General features: G+C 53.2%; 1 protein-coding gene across 1 annotated transcript in view; it reads right to left on the bottom strand.

The window, feature by feature from the left end:
• Positions 1 to 20,476, bottom strand: part of IGDCC3 (immunoglobulin superfamily DCC subclass member 3) — a 39,095-nt gene extending 18,619 nt beyond the window's left edge. Inside the window, exon 1 of the mRNA XM_049705917.1 lies at positions 20,174 to 20,476. Within this exon, the coding sequence (XP_049561874.1) occupies positions 20,174 to 20,294 (121 nt within the window). The 5' untranslated portion in view covers positions 20,295 to 20,476. The remainder of the gene's footprint in view (positions 1 to 20,173) is intronic.
• Positions 20,477 to 25,055: the final 4,579 nt, after the last annotated feature.

Genomic DNA, 25,055 nt, shown 5'->3' with positions numbered 1-25,055 from the left:
TTGCTTTCACATGACCATGAGGACCACTCAACAAAAACAGATACTTCCCCCAAATTTCCAGAGCCATATATTAGGATTTGTAGGACTAATATAGCAGGCATTAGGTAATGGAGAGGTGACCTGGGATCATGCCTGGCTCTGTCACAGATTCTCTGTGTGACCCTTCAATTCCAACCTTGGATTTCTCATCTGTAAAATAGAGGAGTGGAGGAGGACAGACAAGAGAATCTCGAAGGTCCATACCATTAAGAGTCTAGGATAACACTAGGTAAAATGGTCGCTCTCCACCCATGAAAGGACCCTCTCCTATTCTCAAACCTTGATCTGATGCTGTATTCACCTCTCATGGCTCTACAGGACCTCTGGCAGCTCAGCACTGAACCCCGATAGTTTAAGGCCTGCAGATCCTCCACCCCAACAGCACTCCAGAAGAAGCCTTATCAGTTTGGGGGAAGAGGGAGGCCTACATTCCATGGGAGGATCATGAACCTTCTTCGTTGGTTAGGGCTACCAACTCTTGGAAGTAGACTTATTTGGGAAACTCCACTGCTGCCTTCTAGTTGTCGGAGGTCTCCTAAAGCCCTAGGAATCGTCCGTAGAGGGTTTCAAAAGCCTTCCCTGAGATTTTTTGATGATGGCCCTTCTGACCAGTGTGAAGTGATACCTCACTGTAGCTTTTTTTTTTTTTTTTGCGGTACGTGGGCCTCTCACTCTTGCGGCCTCTCCCGTTGCAGAGCACAGGCTCCGGACGCGCAGGCTCAGCGGCCATGGCTCACAGGCCCAGCCGCTCCGCGGCATGTGGGATCCTCCCGGACCGGGGCACGAACCCGTGTCCCCTGCATCGGCAGGCGGACTCTCAACCACTGCGCCACCAGGGAAGCCCCTCACTGTAGTTTTGGTTTGCATTTCCCTGATAATTAGTGATGCTGAACATCTTTTCATGGGCCTCTTGGCCATCTGTATGTCTTCTTTGGTGAAATGTCTATTTGGGTCTTCTACCCATTTTTTGATTGGGTTGTTTGTTTTTTTTGATACTGAGCTGTGTGTGTTTTGGAGATTAATCTTTTGTCCGTTGCTTCGTTTGCAAATATTTTCTCCCATTCTGAGGGTTGTCTTTTTGTCTTGTTTATGGTTTCCTTCGCTGTGCAAAAGCTTTTAAGTTTAATTACATCCCATTTGCTTATTTTTGTTTTTATTTTCATTACTCTAGGCGGTGGGTCATAAAAGATCTTGCTGTGATTTATGACTTAGCCATAAAAAGGAACAAAATTGGGTCATTTGTAGAGATGTGGATGGACCTAGATTCTGTCATACAGAGTGAAGTCAGAAAGAGAAAAACAAACATTGCATATTAACACATGTATGTGGAATCTAGAAAAATAGTACAGATTAATTTATTTCCAGGGCAGGAATAGAGATACAGATGTAGAGAACAGACTTGTGGACACACACAGCGGGGGAAGGAGAGGGTGGGATGAATTGGGAGATTAGGTTTGACATAAATACACTATCATGTGTATAATAGACAGCTAGTGGGAACCTGCTGTAGAGCTCAGGGAGCTCAGCTCGGTGCTCTGTGATGACCTAGATGGGTGGGATGGAGTTGTGGGGGGGAGGGAGGTCCAAGAGGGAGGGGATATAGGTATACGTATAGCTGATTCACTTCATTGTACAGCAGAAACTCACACAACGTTGTAAAGCCATTATACTCCAATTAAAAAAAGAGCTTTCCCTTAAATTCAAAGGAATCACCACACCCACTCCTAACCTCTCCCTTTTCCTGTGCCTCTTATTAACAACCTCATCACGCACCAACTACCCAAGCTAAAACAAACCAAGGTGTCACTGCCTCATCCGTCTCCCTCTCCCCCACAGCTAACTGGTCACCAAATCCTGGTCTAACCTCCCTTTTCCCTCCCATTGCCTTGGCTCAGGCTCTCTTCACTCTCAACTGTTTCTGTAATAGCTTCCCCTCTCCAGCCTTCCCACTTCCAGTGCTCTCTCCCTCCTCTTCTTCCTCCATCCTGAAGCCATATTTATCTTCCTGAATATCCAATATGATCATTAAACATGTTTGGTGGTTCTCCATTGCCTTGAATCAAGGTACTCTCCTTGGGATGGCATTCAAGGTCTCCATTATTAGGTCCTGATTCATATTTCGAGCTCCAAATGCAGCTAATTCTCTCTTCATGTGATTTGTACTTTGACTGTGTGAGACAAGTTTGCCTTCCCGAGACATATCATAGATGGTCATGCTTATATTCCTTTACTTCTGCTGTGCCCTTTGCCTGGAACTCTTTTGCCAGTTTCTCTACTAGCACCCCACCTTCCACATCCCCCAAAGGAGGCAGAATTAATTCCTGCCTCCAATGTGTTGCCTTGTGCCTCTCTCCTAGCTCTTATCAGACTTTATTAGAATCAGTTGCTCACACATCAATCGCCTACTAGTAGCCTACGATGAGTCCCTTACCGGCGCAGAACAGTCTAATTTACCTTTCTACCTCCAGCACCTAGAACAAATACTAGGTAGATAATAAGTCCTCATTAACTGTGTCCTGAATGCTGGCTTTAAGGATCATATGGTCTTGGGGATCATTCCCCGTTATCTTCTCTTCCACCCAAGTCCCCACCCTACCGCAATTCATTGCCTATGGTGGGCAAGTTACTTCCTCTCCTTGAGTCTCAACTTCTTCAATGAAATGAAGGACTTGGACCAAGCACCCGCTACCCACTTCTCAAACTTGACTGTGTATCAGAATAACCTAGGGTGCTGGGTAACAATGCAGATTTCCGGACTCCACTCCCTTGGTCTGGCGTGGTGCCCTGGAACCTATATTTCTGTGAAAGCGCAGGAGGCTGCCTCATAATGCACAGCCAGAATTGGGAACTCCTGGCCTGGCAGGTTCTCGAGAACCCTGATCTCGCCTCGGGCTCCAGCATCCGACGAGGGCAGATTCTCAGCCCAGCACCCGCCTGCACACCCCCCACCCCCCCCGCGAGCAACGGGGCCGGCTAGTCCAGGCAGTGTGACTCCGATGCCAGCAGGCGCAGAGCGGGCGGCGGGGCGGGTGGAGGAGCATGTGGGAGCCCGGCCCCCGCGGGGCCCCAGTGCAGGCATTCGGCTGCCGGGCGGGGTCAGGGCCCTGAGAGCCGCTCGCTCGGCGGCAGGAGTAAGTGGGACCATCTGCTCCACTCCGCAAAGGTCATCGCTTTGTGTCAAGCTCCCATCCCCCCCTCGCTCCTCCCCCACCTTCCCCTCTTTGCCCTTTGACTCCCGGGACTCCAAAGAAAAAAGCACTTGAGGTCCTGATGAAAGTGGGAGTGTGATGGGGAGCGACGACGGCCGCCGGAGCTCGGGGCCCGCGCAGAGCCGGGCCTGCTCCGAAGGAGAGCGCGGCGGGCGGCTGCGGGACGAGGAGGACCGGCCGCGTCCCGTCCGCGGGGCCCGGGCCCGAGCCGGCGGCGCGGCTCCCGAGGGAGGCGGCGCCGGTTCCCACAGCCGGCCGGGCCGCCGGGCCCCTTTGAAGTGGCCGCAGCTGCACACCCCGACCCGCGGCTAATCCCCGCCGACGCGGGCGTCCTCGCCCCCCCGCATAGCAATAGTGTCCGCGCTGAATGGCGCTGGCTAATTACCTCGCTCGCACCGCCGCGGGTGAATGAGAGAATCCGGCATTGTGCGCGGCGAATGGAGAAAATAAGACAGCCATTGTCCTCGCAAGCCAAACGAGGGTTTGATGTCGCTGGGGCGAGCGAGGCACCATTTCCCGCCACCCCCTCCCCCCGGCGGGGGCAAATTCCCCGGCTGGGCCCGGGTCCGGGAGGACCGGGCTGGCCCGGGGAAACTGAGGAAGCAGGTCCGGTCTCCCCGGGAAAGAATCCCTCCGCCTCCCGTGGAAGCCCAGCGGGCGGACACATGACAGCCCGGGGCTCCCCTCTCCACCAGCAGATTCTTAGCGGCCCCTACTGCGGTCGCCCGGTTCTGTGCCCGACTTAGGAAAAAAAAAACAAAACAGCAAAAAAACAGGCACGGCCCTGCCTTCGACAGCCTAATTAGATTTCGTTGGGAACACATGGAACAATCGGAGGAGTCGGGGATTTGTATCCCTCAGTGCTCAACTGTGTGCCACCAGCTGAAAGGGCTGGAGAAGTTCAGAGAATGGCTGGGAGAGATGTGAGGAGAGGAACAAGACCCTGAAAAGAAGGGGCAGGAAGATGGGGAGCTGTGGGGAGCCTGGACTGAGGAAAGGACTGGCACCTTGGATAATTTGGACCTCCCCTTTCCAACCATTTCCCTCTTCTGGGAGGAAGAGGGAAATGGTTGGAAAGGGGAGGTCCAAATTATCCAAGGTCTGCAGAGCCAGGTTTCAGGATTCGGAGGTAATGCCGGAAGCACGGAGGCCACTGTTTTGATTCAAGAAAGGTCCCGATGAGAATGGTGGATGGAAAGGTAAGATTGGAGTTCCAACCACTTGCCTATGGAAGCCGACTCATTATCAGGAACCAGACTAGCCTCAGGCATTTCCTTTTTTTCCTGTATAAGGATGTGAGGGGCTCAGCTTAGAAATCAGCACTAAAGGAAATCACGATGCACATGGACAAGCTGATGATCACACTGTTTATGCATTCAACAGTTTCTGTGCCTTATCAGGCTGCCTTCTCTTCACGGTCACCACCAAGTAAGGTTGCTTTTTGGTGGGGCGGGAAGAGGAGATTACATCCTTCAAGATCAGGAGGTGTCTTGTCTTTCTGTCCCTCAGAGTACTCAGCTCAGAGGCAGGTAGGTATAGGACAGATGCTCTTGGAGATGTGCTGATTTGAGAACTGACCTGCTTTAATATCCTTCAGTTCCAGTATCCTTTTCCTGGAAGCACGTACTTCCTAATCCCTTCTGATGGGCTCTTAGACTATTTCTGCCTAAAGGAGGAATGTCATACATAAGATCCAATGTTCTATCAGGCTTCTCAAGTGATAAAAAGGTCTGTTGCTCAGATCAACAGTAGGCTGTTGGGCTGACCCAGTAGCCCTTAGCTAGCACCGCTTACAATGCATATTACAGTAGAGCTCTTTCTGAGGCAGCAATCTTTTCTAACGTTCTAATGTCCATGTTACCACGATTAGATTATAAGCCCTTTGTGGGCAGCCCATAACTAGAGTCTGAAACAGGACCATCCATCCATCCATCCATTTATCAGAGAATAAAATTAAAGAATGGATAACACATAACACTTGTTCAGGGACTAAACAGCAGCCAGAATGGTTCCTTGTTTTGACTGATCAACCACATTTCATATTACCTAGCACTGGTTGTAAGTGATACATGAAAAGCATGCGTTTTAAAAGGAGAGAAAAATCTAAGTATAGGTCATTGTTTTTCTAACCCAACTCTGAATCAGGGTTTAATTTAACCCTGGTCATAACCTCCAATATGATCATAATGTTTTTCTTTATAATTCTCCTAAATCTGCATCTTAGAGTCATATTTCTTCTGCCTAAGGCTCTAGAATCTTAAGCCCACTTGGCGTCCCAGCACCTGCTGCTGCTGAACTACTCCCCTGCTTAGGCCCTTCTGCCTCCTTAGTTGATCTGCCTAGTTAGTTGGTTTAAAGAACTCCAAAACAAAACAAAAAGATAAAGCGGAGCTGCTGTGGATGTGGTAGATGTAGGAAGCCTGGAACCCCACCAATCTGACTTTTTCTCTTTCCCCCATCTCCAGCCCCTGAGCCCCCTCCACAGACCCAAGGACCCTTAGGAATGATGCTTAAAGTCCCCTCATCTAGAGAAAAGAAAGGGCTTATCCAAGGAAGCAACAGCTAGTTGGTAGTAATCAGAGATCATTCTAATGCTACACAGGCAACTAGCTTCATTTTACAAGACTAAAATGACCATTCAAACAGAAACTACAAGTATAATTGTTATTATGTATTACTATACGTGTGTCTTTATGGTTTGTCCAGATTTCAACAAGAGTGCCTGAATGTCTAATCCCCAGAAGATTATACTTTGGAAATGATCCTCTATTCATAAAACATGAGGAGCCTCCAGGCCCAAATTAGAGATTCAATACTTTTAACTAAAAAAGTGCTTTTTTTTAAAGGAAGCCTGTTTCTCCTCGCATCTCTTCTTTCCCCAAACCCAAGACCATAAGTAACTTTAAAAATAATGCTCCATGGGTGACTATTTTGATAAGAAGATAATGAGTATAATAATGAGAGTGTGTTTTTTCTCCTCTTATCCATTCCCACAGCAACATGCATTCACAGGATGCTTTGATTTATCATGGTTATGACTTTTCAAGGTAACAGGAAGGTAGGCATGTATATGCAGGTATAGTCCTTCCAAAGAGGATGCACATGAAGCTCGAGGGAAGAGGGACACTTCCCAGCATGGAACTGGCCTGTTAGCTATTCCTGAGTGAGGCCAATGGTCTGGCATCCTGGGACTTTCTATAGCTTGCCTGGAAGGGTGTTCCACCCTGAGGTGACTGAGTACCAGCAGCCACCTCTCCTGGGGTGGCACACCAGGATCTGAACTCACCAGGCCAACCCCTTCCCATTCAGCACTCAGTCATGGCACCTGCAGCTCAGTCCAGTCCCAATCCTCCCCCAAGCGGTCAGCAGTGCGACCCTGGAAGGGAACAGAATAGGGAGATAGGGGTGCCTCTTTTTTTTTTTTTTTTGCGGTACGTGGGCCTCTCACTGTTGCGGCCTCTCCCGTTGCGGAGCACAGGCTCCGGACGCGCAGGCTCAGCGGCCATGGCTCATGGGCCCAGCCGCTCCGCGGCATGTGGGATCCTCCCGGACCGGGGCACGAACCCACGTCCCCTGCATCGGCAGGCGGACTCTCAACCACTGCGCCACCAGAGAAGCCCGGGGGTGCCTTTTAAGACTAGAAGAAGCTGGATTAGGAGACTCAGGATACAGTTAGATGCACACATGGCTGCTCTCAGCTCCTGACAGTAGGGACTCGGAAACCTTCGGAGACTGGTTTAGGTGAAACCACCCAGTAGGCCCTTGAGTAATATCTGACTCAGTTTTACCTGCCCTCCCCCAAGTCCAGGCTGTTGAGCTCCAGAGGATGGGTGTTCCTACCCTCCTTTTCATATGCCCACAGCTCCCCATTCTCACCCTCCCCAGGCACCAACTCCAGGCCAAACCATGTGTTTAGCGCTGAGGATGCACAGAGGAGCTATAGCCCCTCCTGCCACAAGGACTGTGCAAACCAGTGGAACAAGCTATATACTCACTGTCCCAGAACAGACCAGTGTCTTCTGGTTCTCCCCACCCCAAAAAATCAAAGCTGGGCATACAGCTCAATGAATCCTTCTTGAATTGATGTAATAAAAGCTATATAGCTTTATTTCAGGAAAGCCTTGATCCCATCAACCTTACGCTTACCAGCCTTGCTTGTAATAACCTTGATTTTGTCACAGGTGGGAAAATGATTTGAGAAGCAAAATCAGAAACACAGGAGAGCAGGAATAACAAACAGGCTCAATGCTGAGGCTCATTCTATGTAATATCATTATTGGTCTTCTGATATACTGGAATCAAGAATATTCTAACCCAATCTTCAAGTGGGACTAATTTAGACAGGGTTTTCTGTAAGGTACCAGAGGTCTGGAATACAATTTTAAGAGACCTCAAAACAATTAGGGTGGGCTTCCCTGGTGGCGCAGTGGTTGAGAGTCTGCCTGCCAATGCAGGGGACACGGGTTCGAGCCCTGGTCTGGGAAGATCCCACGTGCCACGGAGCAACTAGGCCCGTGAGCCACAACTACTGAGCCTGCGCGTCTGGAGCCTGTGCTCCGCAACAAGAGAGGCCGCGACAGTGAGAGGCCCGCGCACCGCGATGAAAAGTGGCCCCCACTTGCCGCAACTAGAGAAAGCCCTCGCACAGAAACGAAGACCCAACACAGCCAAAAATAAAATAAATAAATAAATAAATAAAAAGATGCCTCTCTTTAAAAAAAAAAAAACAATAAGGGTGAGGGGAATTACTGCAGAAAGAAAGTGACATTCCATATAAGCTGGGATATAAACGGCAAAACAAAGATAACCCACGAGGGGGTGGGGGGCGAGGTGAGGAAGAAACAAGCCAGATGTAAAGATGGCAGAAGAAGATCCAAGAGTTGTTTATCACAAGCCAAATACTGGGTTTCAGTTTTCTGAGATCCTGGCTCTGAAGTTAGAGCCCAAATCCCATTTGGCCAATCAGCACATTGGAAAGAGCATCTGACCGCTTTCAGTCCCAGTTCTGTACACCCAGGACTTGGGTCAAGGCCCTCTCTCTGGATCTCAGCTTCCACAGCAGTGATGTAAGAAACATGGGCAAGAGGCTGGGGGAGAGGGGGTGTAGGGTCAGGGTGAATCAGCAAAACCTGGAAAGTTCCTCTCTCCCCATTCCTGCCTGCCCCTCGGTGAGTGCACTCCCAAGCACTGTGAGGGCCACAAGCACCCATCTCTGTTCAGTCTGCCATTCTACGAAGGCTCTGGGACCTGCTCTGCTTCCTTTCCCTAGTAGAGCTTGCCTGTTCAAAGGTTTGCCCACAAACTTTTGTCCATCTCCCACCCCATGTCAGAAATCCCTGGCCTATACCCCAAGCCAATTGGGAGGAAGGGGTCTGGGAACCCGAGACCTCCACTCTCCGGTTCCATTTTGCTCCCCAAGACCAGCTGGAGGCCACCGGTTAGTGGGAGCCAGTTCCCGAGTTACCAGGTGAAGCCTAGGGAAATAGGGACCCCGACGCACCATGCTGGAGCTCCAGCGAGGACACACACGCATTCGCAGGCCACAGATACTCATACGCACTTGCACACGCATACGCGTTTCACAGCCACAGACACACGGGGCTTGGTGACCTGACAGCTCAGACAGCGCAGCGCGGTAAGGTTAATAGAATGCGCATCGATTCTGCCGCGTGTTGGCCAGCCGAGCCAGCCGGGCCTCCTGGAGAAGCAGCCTCGCTTGGTGCTGGAGGTGGGGGGCATCCCTCTTCCCCGACGCAAGAGAGAGGGGTCGTTCTTCGGAGCGCGGCTACCACCCCCCCCACCCCCCACCCCACCCCCGGTCCACTCTCTTCCCACCGTGCTCTCCCCAGGGCGGAGAGCCAGTCCCTGTGAAGGACGGGCGAGCACACTGCCACACCCCGCCTGGGCTGTGAGGACCCTGCAGGCCACTTCGGACACATGCGCTGCCGGGAGCCAGGCGGGCGGCGACCGGGCTGGGGGAGCAACACAGGGTGAGGATGACAAGAGAGCTTTGCTGCAGAACTTTGATCCCGATATTTCAAAAAGGAGGAGGCCAAGCCCAGCGCAGGAGAGAGGGGAGTGGGAGAGGGAGATGGAGGAGAGAGCTAGAGCCAGCCTGGGGACAGGTAGAGAGGAGAGCCGGGGAGGAGGGAACTGGGTTCAAGACAAAACAAGTCAGTGTCTCAGCATTTTAGACGTGGGAAGGGACTTTAGGAACCTTGCAATCTGGTCCTCTCCACGCTACCTTCCACCTATGGGGAAACTGAGGTCCAGGAAGGTGAACTTTGGATTTTGTGGGTTCCAAGTCACACAGGGATGAGTTGAATATTTACATATTAAAAGCAGCTTCTTGTTGAAGTGGGAGCCAAGGAGGGCACGGAAGTAATGATGGTGTCCATGTCAAGTCCAGGCTCCTCCCGTGACCCTCAGTCAACAATGGTGAGGCCAGAAGAGATGTCCCCTCCAAACCAGTCTAAGTCAGGAACCTCCCGTAAAGTCCGGTCTCCAAGACTCAGCCCTCCCCCTAGCTTCGCTGCCCTGCTGACACCAATGCCCTCTGAAGCCTGAATAAAGGGTGCCTCCACTGGTGGATGGGGGGCATAACCCTACATTCTACAAATGCCCGGACCCTCCTCATCCTCTCGCCTTTGAAAGACGGGCAGGGCAGTGCTCCCTCCCATTTCCCACCAAGACAAACTGAGGCCCAACAGCTTTAAGGGAAGGAGGAAACTTGAACCCAGAGCCGGTCGTCAGTGCAAGTCTATCTGCATCTCACACTGGCTCCAGCTCCCTGAGGGTGTCTGTAGTCCCACCACAGTCCCACAGCAAGAGCAAGCGGGGTTCTATTACAGGCAGGGTTTGGGGATGAATTCTAGGTTGTCCTTGATTTCTCCCCACACAAGTGCCGTCTTTGCAGACACCATTCCAGGTGGGAAAGGGCTAGGTGGGGAGGATGACACGGAGGCAGGTCCATGGTAGGCAGGGCCACAGGCCAAGGCGTATGCCCCATGGAATTATCAGCACCCAAACCAAGAGCCTTCAGGTAGGGATGGGGGCAGGAACCAGGACCTAGCCCAGAAGTCAGGCTGCCGAGAGTGAGGGTGAAGAAACGCTGAGCACCCAGGGCTGCTGCTGGATCCCAAGCGGGTCTGGTCTGCTGCTCCCTCCCCCACCCCCATTCCTGGTTCTCACCCAGAGACCCAAAGTCTGCCCTGTTCTAGGGACCCCAGCCGCAACTGCCCATTCCCCTTGCCAGTAAGGCCCTGTGCCCTCCCAGCAGACACAGCCTGCCCTCCCCGCGGTGCTGCTGGGTTTACCATGAAGCCCGCCATCCAATACATTGTTCAGTGGGGCCAGGGGAGCCAGGGCCTCACACAGACCTCTCACCCAGGTCGGGGTTGTGGCAGAGTCTCCCAGGCACCACAGCAGGCAGGGACTGTGGTCGGGGCGGGGACCACAGAACTCCACGAGGTCTTAGGCCAGCTTGCCCAGGCAAGGGGACAGCACAAGGACAGTCAGCAGCCTGGCTCCTGCATCCTCCAGGCTGATTAGTATCTTCCCTACTACCCAGCCCCCACCTCCAGAACCCCCGGGGAGAAGGATCCTTCCCCGAGCCACACCAGTTCCTCTCCTGTGATTTGTTCTGAATTTTCAAACAAAGAGTAATTATGACAGATGTGGAGCAATCAGCGTCATTATGTGGGAAACAAGAAAGGGAAAGGGAGCTGAGGGGGGCCTCGGGGGGTGGTGGGGAACGTGTCTTTCCTGTGTCTTTCCTCCTGGAAAGATGTAACTCCCACCTCTATCTCAAGCTCCCCAGTACCCTCCCAGCTTCCTCTCCTGCTGGGAACCCGTACCCAGCCACTCTGTCCAGCCTCACAGGTAGGACAAGACTTCTCTCCGCAGAGCATTCCAGCCTAACTGCTCTCCAGACTCTCCGCAGGCCTCCCGCAGCAGCTGGGGCTGGGGGCATGTAGCCCCGTCTGGCGCAGCTGGAAGTGGCTCCCACTTTGGCCAGGGTTCTGAGCTGTTCTCTGTTCCCAACGCTCTGGCACACCCACCCTGCATGTGCCCAGGTACCTGGCTCTATTTCTGAGGCAAAAATACTGATTATGTTCTCAAGGGACTCACCCCCCACTAAGGACACTCAGGCCATTGAATCTGGGGTCAGGTGGACCGGGTTTCAAATGCAGCTTCTCTACTTACTGTGTACCCTTGGGCAAGTTAACTCACCATTCTGGGCTTCTGTTTACTCATTTGTAAAATGACTAGTAATAGGACTAGTAAAATAGGACTAGTAACACTACCAATGGAAATGCCGTGGGAATTAAGTAAATTAACACACAGAGAGGGCTGAGGACGGTGCAGCCGCATATAACTAGGACCACTCCCACTACTACTGGTTAGTTCATCACCAGCACCAGCACTTAGGTAGCCCTCAAACCACTCAGCTAAGCATACGGGGTGCTGTGGAAACTCAGGCGCTCTCTGAAATATTCCAGAAGCCCATACCCGAGATCTGCTGGCTAACGCTCACATACAGAACTACAACCACAGACAGAGCCTGGGGTAGGGCAGGACACACACAGAAAATCGAAATATATGTGCCAGTCTGCCCTGGAGGGGATATAAAGAGATCTCCCCCTTCCCCAACCAGAGAGCAGTGAGGCACTGGGCAAGGCAAGAGACACAAGGGATTCTCTAACCTGCCCAGGCTGGAGGACCAATCACATCCTTAGGCAGGTTACCCCCTTGGGGCCTCAGTTTTCAAGTCTGTAAAATGAGAAGGTGGGACCAGCTGAGCTCCAACGTGTCCCCCGTAGTCTGGATGCCTGTGATTCTACTTAGAGGCTGGGAGGACCTCCAAGGTCCTAGACGAACCAGGAATTTTAGGATTCTTTTGCTGTAGCCTGCAACTCAGTGAAAGGGCTAGAACTTGGTTCTCTCTCCTCCTCCTCTCCATTTAGGTGGTCTGGTCTCCATCTGCCCACCCCAAGTCCCTGGGGCCTCTTGCTAGTCCCCCTCTCACATTCCAATGGCCTTGGGGGCAGCAGCCAGACCAGAAAGTCCAGTTCCTGCCCATTATCACTGCTCGCATCTGCACTGCAACCCAACACCAGCATTCCAGAGAGCAGCCCGGGGGCTGCCCCCACCCACCCACTGTGGTCAGTGTCCGGGCTCAGAGACAGGCCCCGAGCAGAGGCCAGTGTTCTCAGATTCCTCTCCGGGAAGGTGTGCCCCCAGGGAGACTCCGACTTGCTGGGGAGGCCCCAGACCCCTTCCTTCGGGGTCTTCTTTGAACCTCACCCTCTCAGACTCTCCTCTTCCTATCTCTTTGCTCTATGCTGAAGCCTGAGCTCACCTACGTTTGCTCCTGAAACACAGGTATCTCCCTCCAAGCGCAGCAGAGGATGGTGGACACAGGAATTGGAATTGCTACAACTGGAGAAAGAGGCAGGAGGAAGCACAGAACAATAAAGAGAGCCGGAGAGAGGAAGACGGTAGGGCCGGAGAAACGAGGACTGAGGAGTGATAAAGACAGAGACCCTAAACATGGCCTCACAGGAAGGCAGAGGTGGGGCAGAGTGTGGGAGTGTCAAAGACTGAGGAGCCCCGAGACTAAGATGCAGAGAAGAGATGGAGAGTGTGAGCTGGAGCCCTCTGCCTGAATCAGGTGGTGCTGGCCTGGATTAAGCCCATACTCCCACCCCCTCCATCTCCCTGTGGTCTGGGGTCTGGCCTGCAGTTCCTCCTTGCTCACCCCTCTTCAGGCCCTTGCTGGGCCCCTGCCTTTCCACTTTCCCTGGGTCACAATGTCATCTGTCCAGTCACCCCTCTTTAGGAAGCCCCCGGGACTGCTCCCATCCATAGAGGTCACTCTCTTTTCTGCTCCTCCCTTGCATTTGAAGGCAGTCACAAAGGGTTAGCCTTTCTTGGAACAGGGTGAACAAAGTTGGGGGCAGGGGAAGCGAGCTCAGAAATCAAAGAACGGTCCTTTGGTGGGGAGGTGGGGGGTTTGGGGCAGGGGAGGGAGGATGGAGGATGGAGCAGCCCTGGCCAGCAGGCTCGGATTGCAGCCAGATTGCTGGCATTCGTCTAATGAGTAAGGAAACTATGGCCTAGACTCCCCAGAGGTACTATGGCCGGGCCCACATGCCCGTCATGTAAGCCCCACGCTCCACCAGTGACCTAAGGCTTTTCCTCCCTCCTCCCTCACTTCAGCTGCAGGACTTAATAGAATTATCTACCACTCCCTCTTGCCCTGCACCAGTTCTGTCCACTCTAGATCTCTAGCCTGGTCACACTGCTCAAGGGAGGAGGGATTCCCGCAGGAGACTCCTTTGAGGAGAGCTGGACCCCAATCGTAAGCCCCGTGCACCTCCTTCAGCACACACCTGTATGCTCAGGTGCCCACAGAGGCCCACGTGGCAATATACACACGCACTACTGGTCTCTACATTTCTTGTTGCAACAAGGCTACGGCCAGAGATCTTAGGGAGGCATAGGTTAGTTACACAGGCTGACATTTTTGGAATCACTTGGTCCAGTTTAAACAAAGACAGCAGTGAGCTGTTTGGTTTTCCATCCTGGGTGCCCTTCTGTTCTACTTTTATTGAAGGCTGTGTTGAACAACCTTCAAGCTGCTGTGAAAAGTCTCTCTTACACACACACACACACACACACACACACACACACACACACACACACACACACACGGCTGCAGGGACTTTGGAGAGGAGAGGGAAAGGCAATACAAGAAGGCCAGAAGTGAAAAAGTCCTTTCTCCCTGGGGGTGGGGAGGGAATAGGGGGCTAAGGGGGGCTGGGGGCCTGTTTCATTTGCAGGCTGCAAATGCCTCTCCTATTCACCGGCCCACATTCCCAGCCAAGGCGCCCGGCCACGGACAATGCCGGAACAGGAACAGAGAAGATTTGCACATTGTGTTCAAGGGGCCAGCTGGCTGCCTGCGACAGTGGAGCCAAGGTGTGGGAACCAGAAGATTTCGACTTCCACACTCAAGTCCTGCTGGTGGGGTGAGGGGCGGCCCTCCCCCCACAGTTGGGGCCAGTGGGCCTGGGGACACAGCCTTCATCCAGCCAGGGAATAAAGTCCAAGGCAGGACATCCCGAGGCCCAGGCATGAGGGCTACCAAGCAATTTGGTCTCTGATTCGCACCCCATCTGGTGAGGAAGAGAGAGTCTCAGCTCCTCTAGATAAACACACAGCAGCCGCCACCCCATGATTTTGCTCCGAGTGTGTTATATTCCCCTGCCGATCCTCCCCGTTCACAAGCTTCTGTGCCTATGAGCTATGCTATCAATTACGAGGTAGGGAGAAACGAGAGAAAGCAAAGAGAAGCTGAGAGAGACAGAGCTTTGCACCCAGAAGGCCACATGTTCATTTAGTTTTTACCAAGCTCCACAGGCAGGGGATGTGAGAAATACAAAAGGAAGAGAAGCCCCTTAGGAGCTTAAAATCTAGTTGAGGAGACAGATGGACTATCTAGCCACAAAACAGTTACTTAACAATGCAAGCAGCCCTCACTGAGAGGAGGGCTGAGCCTGAATGCCGCAGCCCACAAGTACTCCCCGCCTTAGGAGCGGGAAGAAGAAATTACTCTAAACTAAGTGGTCTTTGGGGAGGGATCGGGTAAGGGACAGAATAGACTGGGAAAAGGCTCAGGGAAGGCAGGCATGTCCCAAGGACTGACTGGATGGAAAGGAAGCCTTAATACAGTAGAGCAGAGATGAACCTTGGTCCAACTGCTCAATATTACGATGAGAAAAGCAAAGTCCAGAGAGGGTGAGTGGCTTGCCCAGAGCCACAGAGGACTCCTTGTGTCCAGGAAAGGCCCTTTCCATCACACCTCACAGCTTCTCAGGAACACCAAATGGGGTTGGTCTGTGGAGTACTGACTGGCAGGGAGAAGGCCCCGACCCTCACCCATTTGCACCTACCTCTGCGCCACAGCATACTTATGGGTGACCCGCCTGGCGTGAGAGAAGGCCTTGTCATGGCCACTCACTCATCACAGCGGCAGCACCTCAGCTGCAGCGCCTGCTTCCTGCTCTAATGGGTAGGCAGACGCGTGCAAGGGGCAGAGGGGAGACTTCCTCAGGGTTACTTTGGCTGAGCTGCCCCTCAAGGGGGAAAGAAAAGCTTGGGTGACAAAGGCCTCCAGGTGACAAAGGCTTCCAGGGTTACCAGCCATTGTGCCAGGAACCACTTCCCTGCACATCCCACTTTCTACACTGAGGCCCTCCGGGGTCCCCTCACACAAGCTGTACCACCCGGCAGCTCCAGCCCAAAGTTTTCCCAACCCCCCACCCAGACCTGGTTCCACAGACCTATGCCCAGACCCTGCCCCCAGATCCACACAAGCATGGGTCTTGCTGCTGAAAGAGATTCCAGAGTAGTTGGTTCAGCTGTCCTCCCTCAGACAGGCTGAGAATGATTCAGCCTTTAGGAGTGGGTGACTGAGGGCCTGAGACGTAGGTGACTTACTGGGCTGGAGACAGCAGGGGACTAGAATTGGACTTCCACTCCTCTCACCATACTCTGCTGCCACTTTCTAGGAGTCGGGCTCACCAGTGCCTTCCTGGAACCATCACATCTAAAGGAGCTTAGAACTTCACATTTCTCACCTCTGTTACCTCCCCAGAATAATGATAGTATCTAAGGAACACTTTCTACGTACCCTGCACTGTGCTAAGTTCTTTACGCATATTCTCATAGGTCATCCTCATAGCATTCCTCCTTGCTAAGTATTATTTCCTCCAATTTAAGGATGAGGAAACTGAGACTCAGAGAGTCCAGTTACCCAAGTCCCTCCAGCTGGGGGTGTGTTTGCCTCCACAGCCCACCCTCATAACCATTGTTGGGTACCGCAATCAGGATGGCCCCAGGCTGCGGGGAAGGCATTCCTGGCTCTTTGAGAGCCCTGCCTGCACTGGAACAGGCTGGTCCTCATCCTAAATTAGCGCTCAATACCTAGCACTAACAGTAATACTTAATGAGCATTTCCTAGAGGCCAAGTCCCGTGCCAGGTGCTTTCCATCCATCACCTCATTTAATCCTCCGACGGCCCTGATAGGCTGAGGGGATTATGCTCATTCTTTTCAGATGAGAGCACAAAGACTCAAGAGAATTAAAAGTAACTCTTGCTAAGGACACATCATCAGTGAGTGGCAGAGCTGGGGCTCAGACCCACCTAGGTGCGGCCCTGAAGCCCACATTCTACGGACTTCACTGTGCTGCCCACAGACCCACCCACCCCCACCAGTGATTCTGACATGGGAGGGGGCTCTCCTCCGCACCTGTGGGCCAGCACCATTGGCATCGCCTGGGATCTCGTTAGACCTGCAGAACCCCAGGCCTTGGCCTAGACCTACTGATTCACAATCTGAATTTTATCAAGATCCCCAGGTAACTCACAGGCATAGTCTGAGAAGTCCTGATCTAGATCATCTAGCTCCAGTTTCCCAAGGGGCCTGAGACCAAGAACTGAGGCCAGGAAGTGAGAGGCAGGAAATGCGGGCATCTGCCTGAGGAGAGTTGGGGGTGGGTCTCCCTCCCAATCATCCCCCCTCCTCGTAGCTAGCCCATCCCTCTTTGGAGTCATCCAGGCACACAGACCTCAACAGGTGTGAGTCAATGCATGTTCCCACTGGATCGGGTGACCCACATGCCCTTCCTGGAGCCCCTCCAGAGGGATGGCAGAGGGTCTCACAGGCCAGCGAAGCTTCAGACGATGCTCAGAGGCTTGGGAGAATCCCCAGGCCCTCCCACAAAGGGGTTAAAACAGAACAGGTTGTACTCTGGCTCCAATAATTCTACTCCTTGAGAGATTTCCCTAGAGTACTCCCTAACTGAATCTCAGCGCGGGAGAAAGCTGGGGGGCTGGGAGCGGATTCAGGCAGTCTGCTATTGCTGGCAACACGAGTGGAATCACCTTTAAATGAAGAAAAAGGTATTGCCTCCATTACCGAGTGCCTCCTCTGTGCCAGGCAAAGCATGGGGTGTGTTAGTCCTTACAACCATCCTACAAAGCAGGATTATATGCACATTTCACATAATGGTGAGGAAACTGGGCCACGGAGAGATTAACTTGTCCAGGGTCTCATCCTTAACAAGTGTCTCAATTTTCAGCCCCCAAACTATAAACACATGGAACGGCAAGGCAGAGAAACCAGACGTGCTGGAAGCACGAGTGTTCCTAGGACCCTGAGCCACTCTGTCCTAAAAAGGAGATACTTGGAACTAAAGCCCCCAAGGAATCAGCCTGTAGTCTAGCCCATCCTGGGCAGGCCATCTTTCCATGACAGCATCCGAGCCCACTGGGATGGGAGAGGGGGCATTCCCAGCCATCGGCCTCTGGCCCAGAGCTTGGATGCCCCAGCAGACCTGCCCACACTCACCTGGACCCCTAGCTGCCTCACTGGGGTAGTCCACTGGGTGGACTGTGTGTCTGTGAGAGGTGCTTAGCATACCCCCGCCCTATCAGCCCCTGTAGAGCAGGCAGGAGAATCAGGGGCTCTGGAGGGCACCTCACACCTTTTCAGAAGGCACCCTCCCATGTCACACAACATCTGCCCTGCCTGCGGGCATGCGGGCAGGGAGTTATTACCAAAGGAGAAAACCCAGGCAGCTAATCAGCTTTGGAGGTTCCTAGGGACATCAGCCTATGAAGTAAGAAAAGGGGATCCAGCCACCCGGTTGCTTGGTATCCAAGCATTCCCCATGGGGCCACGAGCCTTGTGGGGGAGAGAGGCCGCATCAGACTGCCCGTGTTTGGAGGCAAACCCCCAGCTGTCCCCAGGGCCCCAAAGGATTAACCAAGCTGACCTCGCCCACTGGCCCTTCCCCCAGTCAGAGCCCACAGCTCACTTTTCTTATACTGTTAGGAGTTTAAGGAAGCCAAACATCTTGAAGGTATTACCATTTACAGAAAAGCACATTTACAATTAGCTATATATAAATACCTGGGGATTCATCTCCCAGAATTCTAGGCTGGTGATGCAGGGGCCATCTAACTTTCAGTGTGGACACAAGCCAGGGAGCAGCTCCCTGAGAAGTCTCTTCTCTCTCGCCCGAAAATCTTCCTCGGGTCCCTACACTCCGTCCACGCTTCTCTTCCTCACACCCAGCCATCTGCTCAGAAGCTGCACCAGCCTTCCCCTACACCGCCAGGAGGACCGGGGGATGAGGGGTCACTGAGCCAGAAGTGATTCAGTCTCAAGGTCCAGGGCTGCCTCCCAGAGAGCTCCATATGGGGGCTTGGATGAGCCTTCCTTAGAACAAAGGGGCATCTTAAACCCAACTAGAGGGCTCCTGCCTCAGAATGATTCATCACTCACCAGCCGTTCAGAGCAACTGTGCAAATGCCCTCAGAGCCAGGAAGAAACTTGTCAGCGATCAGATGGGGAAGAGGCAGCGTGCCACAGGAGCTAAGTGGGACTGTGCAGGGTTCAGAATACCTAGACTGCAGTCCTGGCTCCTCTGCTCACCAGAATGTCACAGATCCCCCTAAATCTCAGTTTTTCCATCTGTAAAAGAGGGATGATAACTGCCTATCTTCCAGTGTCATCACGATGACTAAATGAGATCATTCATGTAAAGCACTTAGGCAGGGAGCCCAGTATGCAGCACCTGCTTTATAAGTATTAGCTAAAATGATTACCAACCAAAGTTAAAGCAACCCCTTTAAGGGACACCCCCCCACACACACACACAGAAGCATAGAGATATGGGATGGAGAACATTTTCCACTTGGCAAAACTTTTGCCCTTCCTCAAGAGCAGTGGTTCTCAACCATGACCGCCCACCCTCACAGCCTGCCACCTTCCCAAGATACATAAATAATTTTGGTTTATGTAAAGATTCATTGTTTTGTAACAATGAGTGTATACAGATTAAGCAACAACAACAGACTTTTTGCAGGAAAGGGCAGTAAAGCACAGCCATCATTTCATCACCACAATTACTGGTGGCCCAACAGCACAAGCAAAGCACAAGTCTAGAGCTGAAACACCTCTTCTCTCCCAATCTAAAAAGCACACCAAATATCAAGTCACCACAATGTACACTTTAAAAATCTCATAATTTTATTGTCAATTACACCTCAATAAAGCTGAAATTTTTTAAAAAGTACACCAGCATGAAGGTGAGTGGGAGTAATGTCATCGTTGTGTTAACCCTGAAATTATTCTATCATATTTTTTGTAAAGCAAATTGTTGACAAGCTTCAGAATGTCATCACCGGTACAGTGAGGTTTTATTCTACCCAAAAGGTTTGAAAGTCAGCACGTAATGAAAAATTGCATGTAACCAAAATTACCCTTCAAAAATCTCTTAAAGGGCTTCCCTGGTGGCACAGTGGTTGAGAGTCCGCCTGCCGGTGCAGGGGACGCGGGTTCGTGCCCGGAAGATCCCACATGCCGCGGAGCGGCTGGGCCCGTGAGCCATGGCCGCTGAGCCTGCGCGTGCGGAGCCTGTACTCCGCAATGGGGAGAGGCCACAGCAGTGAGAGGCCCGCGTTCCGCAAAGGAAAAAAAAAAAAAACATCTCTTAAATTACCTCCAAAGTATGACAACTGTTTATATTTAAACACAAAAATCATACTCAATAGACTGGGATGCTCACAATATACAGGCATATGGAAACTAAGACACACTGACCCAAGAACTGGATAAAGCTTGCTGTCTCTCTCTCCCTCTTCCCACAACAGTGTCTGGCTACATTCTTGTCAAATTGCATTCCAATCAGTTAAATGAGTATAAGATATAATTCCACCACCGCAAATTACTGCTATGCCCCTCTCAACTGACCCATGCTGAGAAATTCGGGTTCCAGAAGCTGCATAAGATGGAACTGCTCCCTCTATCCCCCCAGGGCCTGGAAAAAAAAAAGTAAGGGCACCCACTTACTTGCAGCCTGGATTCGAGCCTTCCGGCTGACCACCAGCCCAAAGCGGTTCTGAGCCACACACTCATAGTCCCCCTCGTCTGAAGGGCTGCCTCCTCCATCCAGCAGGAAGTGGCGGATCATCAACGACCCATTGGCCAGCACGGTGGAGTGGGTACTCTCGGGCAGCTCCACCCCATTCTTCCTCCAGGTGATTCGCACTGGAGGGGTCCCCTCCACCTTGCAGCCCAGCACTACAGGCTGCCCAGGGACTGCAACATCATCGCTTGGCTCCACAGCAAACGCCAGTTCGGCGGAGTGGCCGAGACCTGCATCAGGCGGGGGAGATGAGAGGAAAAGGAGAGGTTAGTGTGGAATGAGCAGACACAGGTGTTCCAAGTTCTCTGGATCTGTGTCCCCATCATTCTGTGATGTTAATAGGAATCTCTATTAATATATAGACCTTTGTGCATCTCATGCAGTATAGTTACTTAATCAACAGACCATCTCAGAGAAATGGATATTGTTTCTACCATCTTTTTTTTATTTGTATCTTTTACAGAAAAGGAAACTGAAACCCAGAGATGTTAAGCAACTTGTTGGAGGCCTCAGAGTTAACAGCTGCAAATCTGGGCTCTAAAAGCAACACTGATTCCAATGCAGCCGCTGCCACTTCTGTGGTCACCCTGGTTAAGCACTGAAGCCTCACAGACTTTCAGGGTGTGACCTCAGGTAAAGTATTCAGCCTCTCCGGGCTTCTCGGTCCTTGTCTGTTTAAATCAGGAACAACAATATGGCTTGCGTTGTAGGGTTGTTAAATATGACTACCAGACTCAAAGGCACTGCACTATGAAAAGTTAAAATTTCTAAACAAATATAAAGTGAGATAGTAATAAATCACTGCTTCATTTTGCTGGCAAAACCATCTGAGGCCTGGTCCGATGCCTGGCAGGGAGAAAGGTGTGTGGGCCCAGTACCAGGTACAGGCTAGGCGACGATCCAGCTCCACTGCCCCACCCCTAGGATGCTCTGGGTTTTGGTTGCTTTTCTTGTTTTGCCTTTGTCATAGGAGGATGAGGGATACCAAACATCTACTCAGATTTCCCAAAATTTAGAAAGAGGGAGGTTCCTAGAACCTTTACTCCCAGCAACCTCTTCCCTCCTGCAGAAGAGGAAAGAACTGGAAGAGGAGGTGAAAGAAGAGAAGGGAGGAGGGTGGTCAGGGAATCAGAAGAAGCCAGAGAGGAAGGACAAGAGCTCCAATCCCAGGCATGATGCCGAGTCTCCGACTTCTCAAGCGAGCAACTTACCAGACCAGTTACAACTTCACTCCAGGAGGAATGAACCCACCTGGGCTGAAAAGGCATCCACAGACCCCTCCTCACATTTCCAGGGAACTAGCGATCCGGGAGCTGGCCCGTCCCTAACAGACCAGCGCCCTCCCTGGCTGGGGGGAGATGGGGCGGCGGGTGGGGAGAAAGAAGGAGGAAGGCTGGGGTTAGGGGCGTTTCCCCCACCCTCAGGGATAGGTAATTCGTATTTTAAGACATTTGAGGGTCACGCCCCTTCAAATCTCTACCCATCTTTACCAGGAACTGCGTTTCAGCAGCCTCAGTTCCCCACCCCAAGCCCAGTACAGCAACTGGGGGATAAAGTTTCTCCTAGAGGCGGCCGCGATACTCCGCTTCTCCGAGCTAAGAGCGGAGAGGATACTGCCCAGAGGAGTGTCTGTTGAGAACTTGGGGTGGGAGGGGAAGGGACTAGATTTGCGCCCCTCTCCCGTGAGATGGGCCCGTTACAGCCACTGAGGGAACAGGATGGTGGTGACGGAGCTCCGGGCGGCAAAGCCGGCAAACCCCGAGCTCTGCGTGTGCACCCTCCGGGGCAGGGCGGGCACGTGAGCATCCCCACCGTTCGCTAGCCCTCGGTCGGCTTCTCTCCCCTCTTCCTCAGCTCGCGGGGTGTCTCTCGGGTTTCTCCCTCCCCACGCGCGGCCCGCCGGGAATCTTCCTCCTCCTCCTCGTCCTCTCCCTCGCACTCCGCGTCCCAGTCCCGGCTCCAAATCCACGACGTGCTCTCCGCCCAGCGCAGCCCGCTCGGTCCCGGCCTCCGCCCCCGGGGTCTGCCGTCTGCTGCCTCGGCCGCCTCGGGCCACTCTGTGCCCACCCCTGGGCTCCAAGCACCCCAGCGCGCCCCCTCGGACGGGCCTCAGCCCTATGGTCTCCCATGGCTCGTTTCCCCCTCTCCCCAACTCCAGCCTGCCCGCCGAGCTCCTGCTTTGCCGCGCTCCTTGCTCCTCAGTCCGGGCTCAGGCACTGCCCTGAGTCCTGGAGACGCAGCGGACGGAATGCCGGTCTCTCTTCGGGGGGCTCCAACCTCAGCATTCCCCTGCCGCCCCCGGCAACCCGGCCTCAGCGCCCCGTCCCGTTCGCCTCCCCTTCTCGGGCAAGTCCCTCCGACCCGCAGGTCCGCGCCGCTCTCCCCGGGTCCGCCCCTCGCGCCCGCTTACTCCCTTCTCGCCCTTCCCGGGGCTCGGTCCTCAGCCGCCGGCTCGCGGGCGCCCTAGCTCACCGTCGCTCGGCGCGGGCAGCAGCAGCAACAGCAGCAGAGGCAGCAGGAGCCGGGGCCGGCAGCGCGGGGGCGCGGCGCGCGGAGCAGCCATGGGGCTCGCGGTCCGCTCGGCTCGGCTACGCGCGGCTCTGGGGCCTCTCGCGGCTCACAGCGTCCCGCGGGGCCGGCGCCGGGGCCGAGGCCGGGGCTCCGGCCGGAGCCGAGCCCGGGCGGCTGGGGGCTGGGGCCACATGCCTGCCTAGGAGCGCCGGGGGCGCAGGGGGAGCGCGGCCGCTTGCGCCATCTTGCACCCACCCCGGCGATCTGTCAGCCTCGCCCGGGGTGCGCGCTCCGCACTCGCACCGCCCGCGCCCGCCCCTCCCTCTTCCCGCCGCCTGCCGCCCCCCCTTCCCTCCCCTCCCGGTCCCCTCCCCCAGCCCCCTCTCCCCGGAGGCCCGGTCTGGGGAACAAAAGAGCCGGCGAGCGCTTTAAGCGGCCGGACATTCCCGGCTGCGCGGCGGACGCGCCCCCTGTGCTTTGAACTGGGGCCGGAGCGGCGGGCGCCGTCCTGAGCTGCAGCCCCGTACCCCTCCCCCGCGGACCAGCCCCAGACTTGGGGGCGACTGGGGAAGTGGAGACCCAGCGGACCGCCGAATGGGTCTGGGCTGCGGAGAAACCCGCAAAGCTGCGGGATTCCCTCTGACCCACTCTTTCTGCTGCGCCCTCCTGCACCGTGTCCAAGTCTATATTGTCGAGATAATTCCCTAAAAGCTGCACAAAGTTGTCAAAGATTCGGTTTTCCTTTGGTTTCCGGTCCTTCCAGCCAAAGACTAGGACGTTTAGCTGCAAGACTGGCCTCTTCAGACTGAAGAGTTCTGCCGCTTGGGTGGACAGAGGTAGGAGAAGTGGGAAGGCAGCTTCATCCCGGGCCCTGGGAGAGCGGAACCAACAGGACAATGAGAACACTTAAGTGACCCGGTTCCGATGTTCTGCCCGCTGTTTAGACCCGCAAACCCAGGCAGTCACTCTTGGAACTCATCTGAGAGATAATCATATCTCCCCTGCTCACTCATAGGGAAATTTAAAGGACACAGGTCATGACAAATAGCCTGGTAACTGGGAAAGCATATTGAAAGTTAAAATTCCCAGTAACATTTCTATGCCACAAAGAAGACTCAAGGTTTCATGTCAGAGAACATAAAAGGAGACAGCATCAGTCTCGGGTAAGAAGTGTTATGGAAGATAGGCATGCCTCTTAGGAGATACATCCCCATGCAGGCCCTCAGAGATCTTCAGTCTCGGCCACTCACTATTAAATGATCTTCTGTTGAGTCCAGCATGATGTGCTAGTCCATCAAAATTACTGAGCATCTACTAAGTTCAAGGAGAAGGAGGCTTAAAGAGAGTAGTCTCTGCCTCACTCAGCTATTGGCATTGGACTGGTCTGGGAGAGGAGTAATTACATCTCTCTTTCGATACCAACTCCGGAATCTTGGAGCAGGAATGTTAACCATATATAAAACTAACTTTGGTGCAGATGAGTAAAGAAAAGGCCTCCAGAAATCAGATAAGTTTACTAATGATGGGGTTTGTGCAGCCCAGGGACTCCTTACTCTGTAGTAGCAACTGGAAGGTGAGCTTGAGAGGCAGGACTTGAGACACACGAGCAAGCAGTAGGAGGCAATGGAGAAATTCAGGGTCGGGCACACTCCGAAGCTCCAAACCAATCTCATTATGAGGAAGGGCAGGAATGATGAGCTTCCATTGGCCATAGGAAAGGGAGGGGGGGGGCCCTCCCGTGGGCCCAAAGTCCTGGAACTCCCTCCTGCAGGGCTTGAATTCTCAACAACCCCTTCTTGGCTTGTCCTAGACTCAGGAGAGGTCAAATTGGTGTCCTGGGATGCTGTCATTTTAAATTCATTTTGACAAGTGTTTAATTCTTCTTTATCACAACGCTTGCTCTGAGAGTGATATGCAAATAATGGCTATTCTCCTGCATGCAAAATGTGCAGTATCTCTCCCTATGATCTGTCAATTAACTTGGGGCTGGCTCACTAGCCACTTTGGGGGTGGTCCTGGGCAGGGCAGCCTCTGGCTCTTGGTTCCCTGCAGTAGAAAAGCAACCACACTCCAGGCACTGTAAAGATCTTAACAGAGCAGCTGCCAGCTGTGATCCTGAGATGTGTGTGGGGTGTAAGTGTGGAGTTTGGTGTGTGACTATTGTGCTTAGGTTTGAGTTAATGGACACAAGGGTGTTTGTGAAGGTGACAGTGCATGTAGGATGGGTCTCTGAGCTTGTAGGCACAGTGCCCACATGTGTGAACATGCAGCCATGGGCAATTCTGGAGACCAGAG

This window comes from Orcinus orca, chromosome 2 (genome assembly GCF_937001465.1).
Source record: "Orcinus orca chromosome 2, mOrcOrc1.1, whole genome shotgun sequence".
In the NCBI taxonomy this organism is placed as follows: Eukaryota; Metazoa; Chordata; class Mammalia; order Artiodactyla; family Delphinidae; genus Orcinus; species Orcinus orca.
Note: the sequence above shows the minus strand (reverse complement) of the source record. Positions and strands in the feature narration are given on the sequence as shown.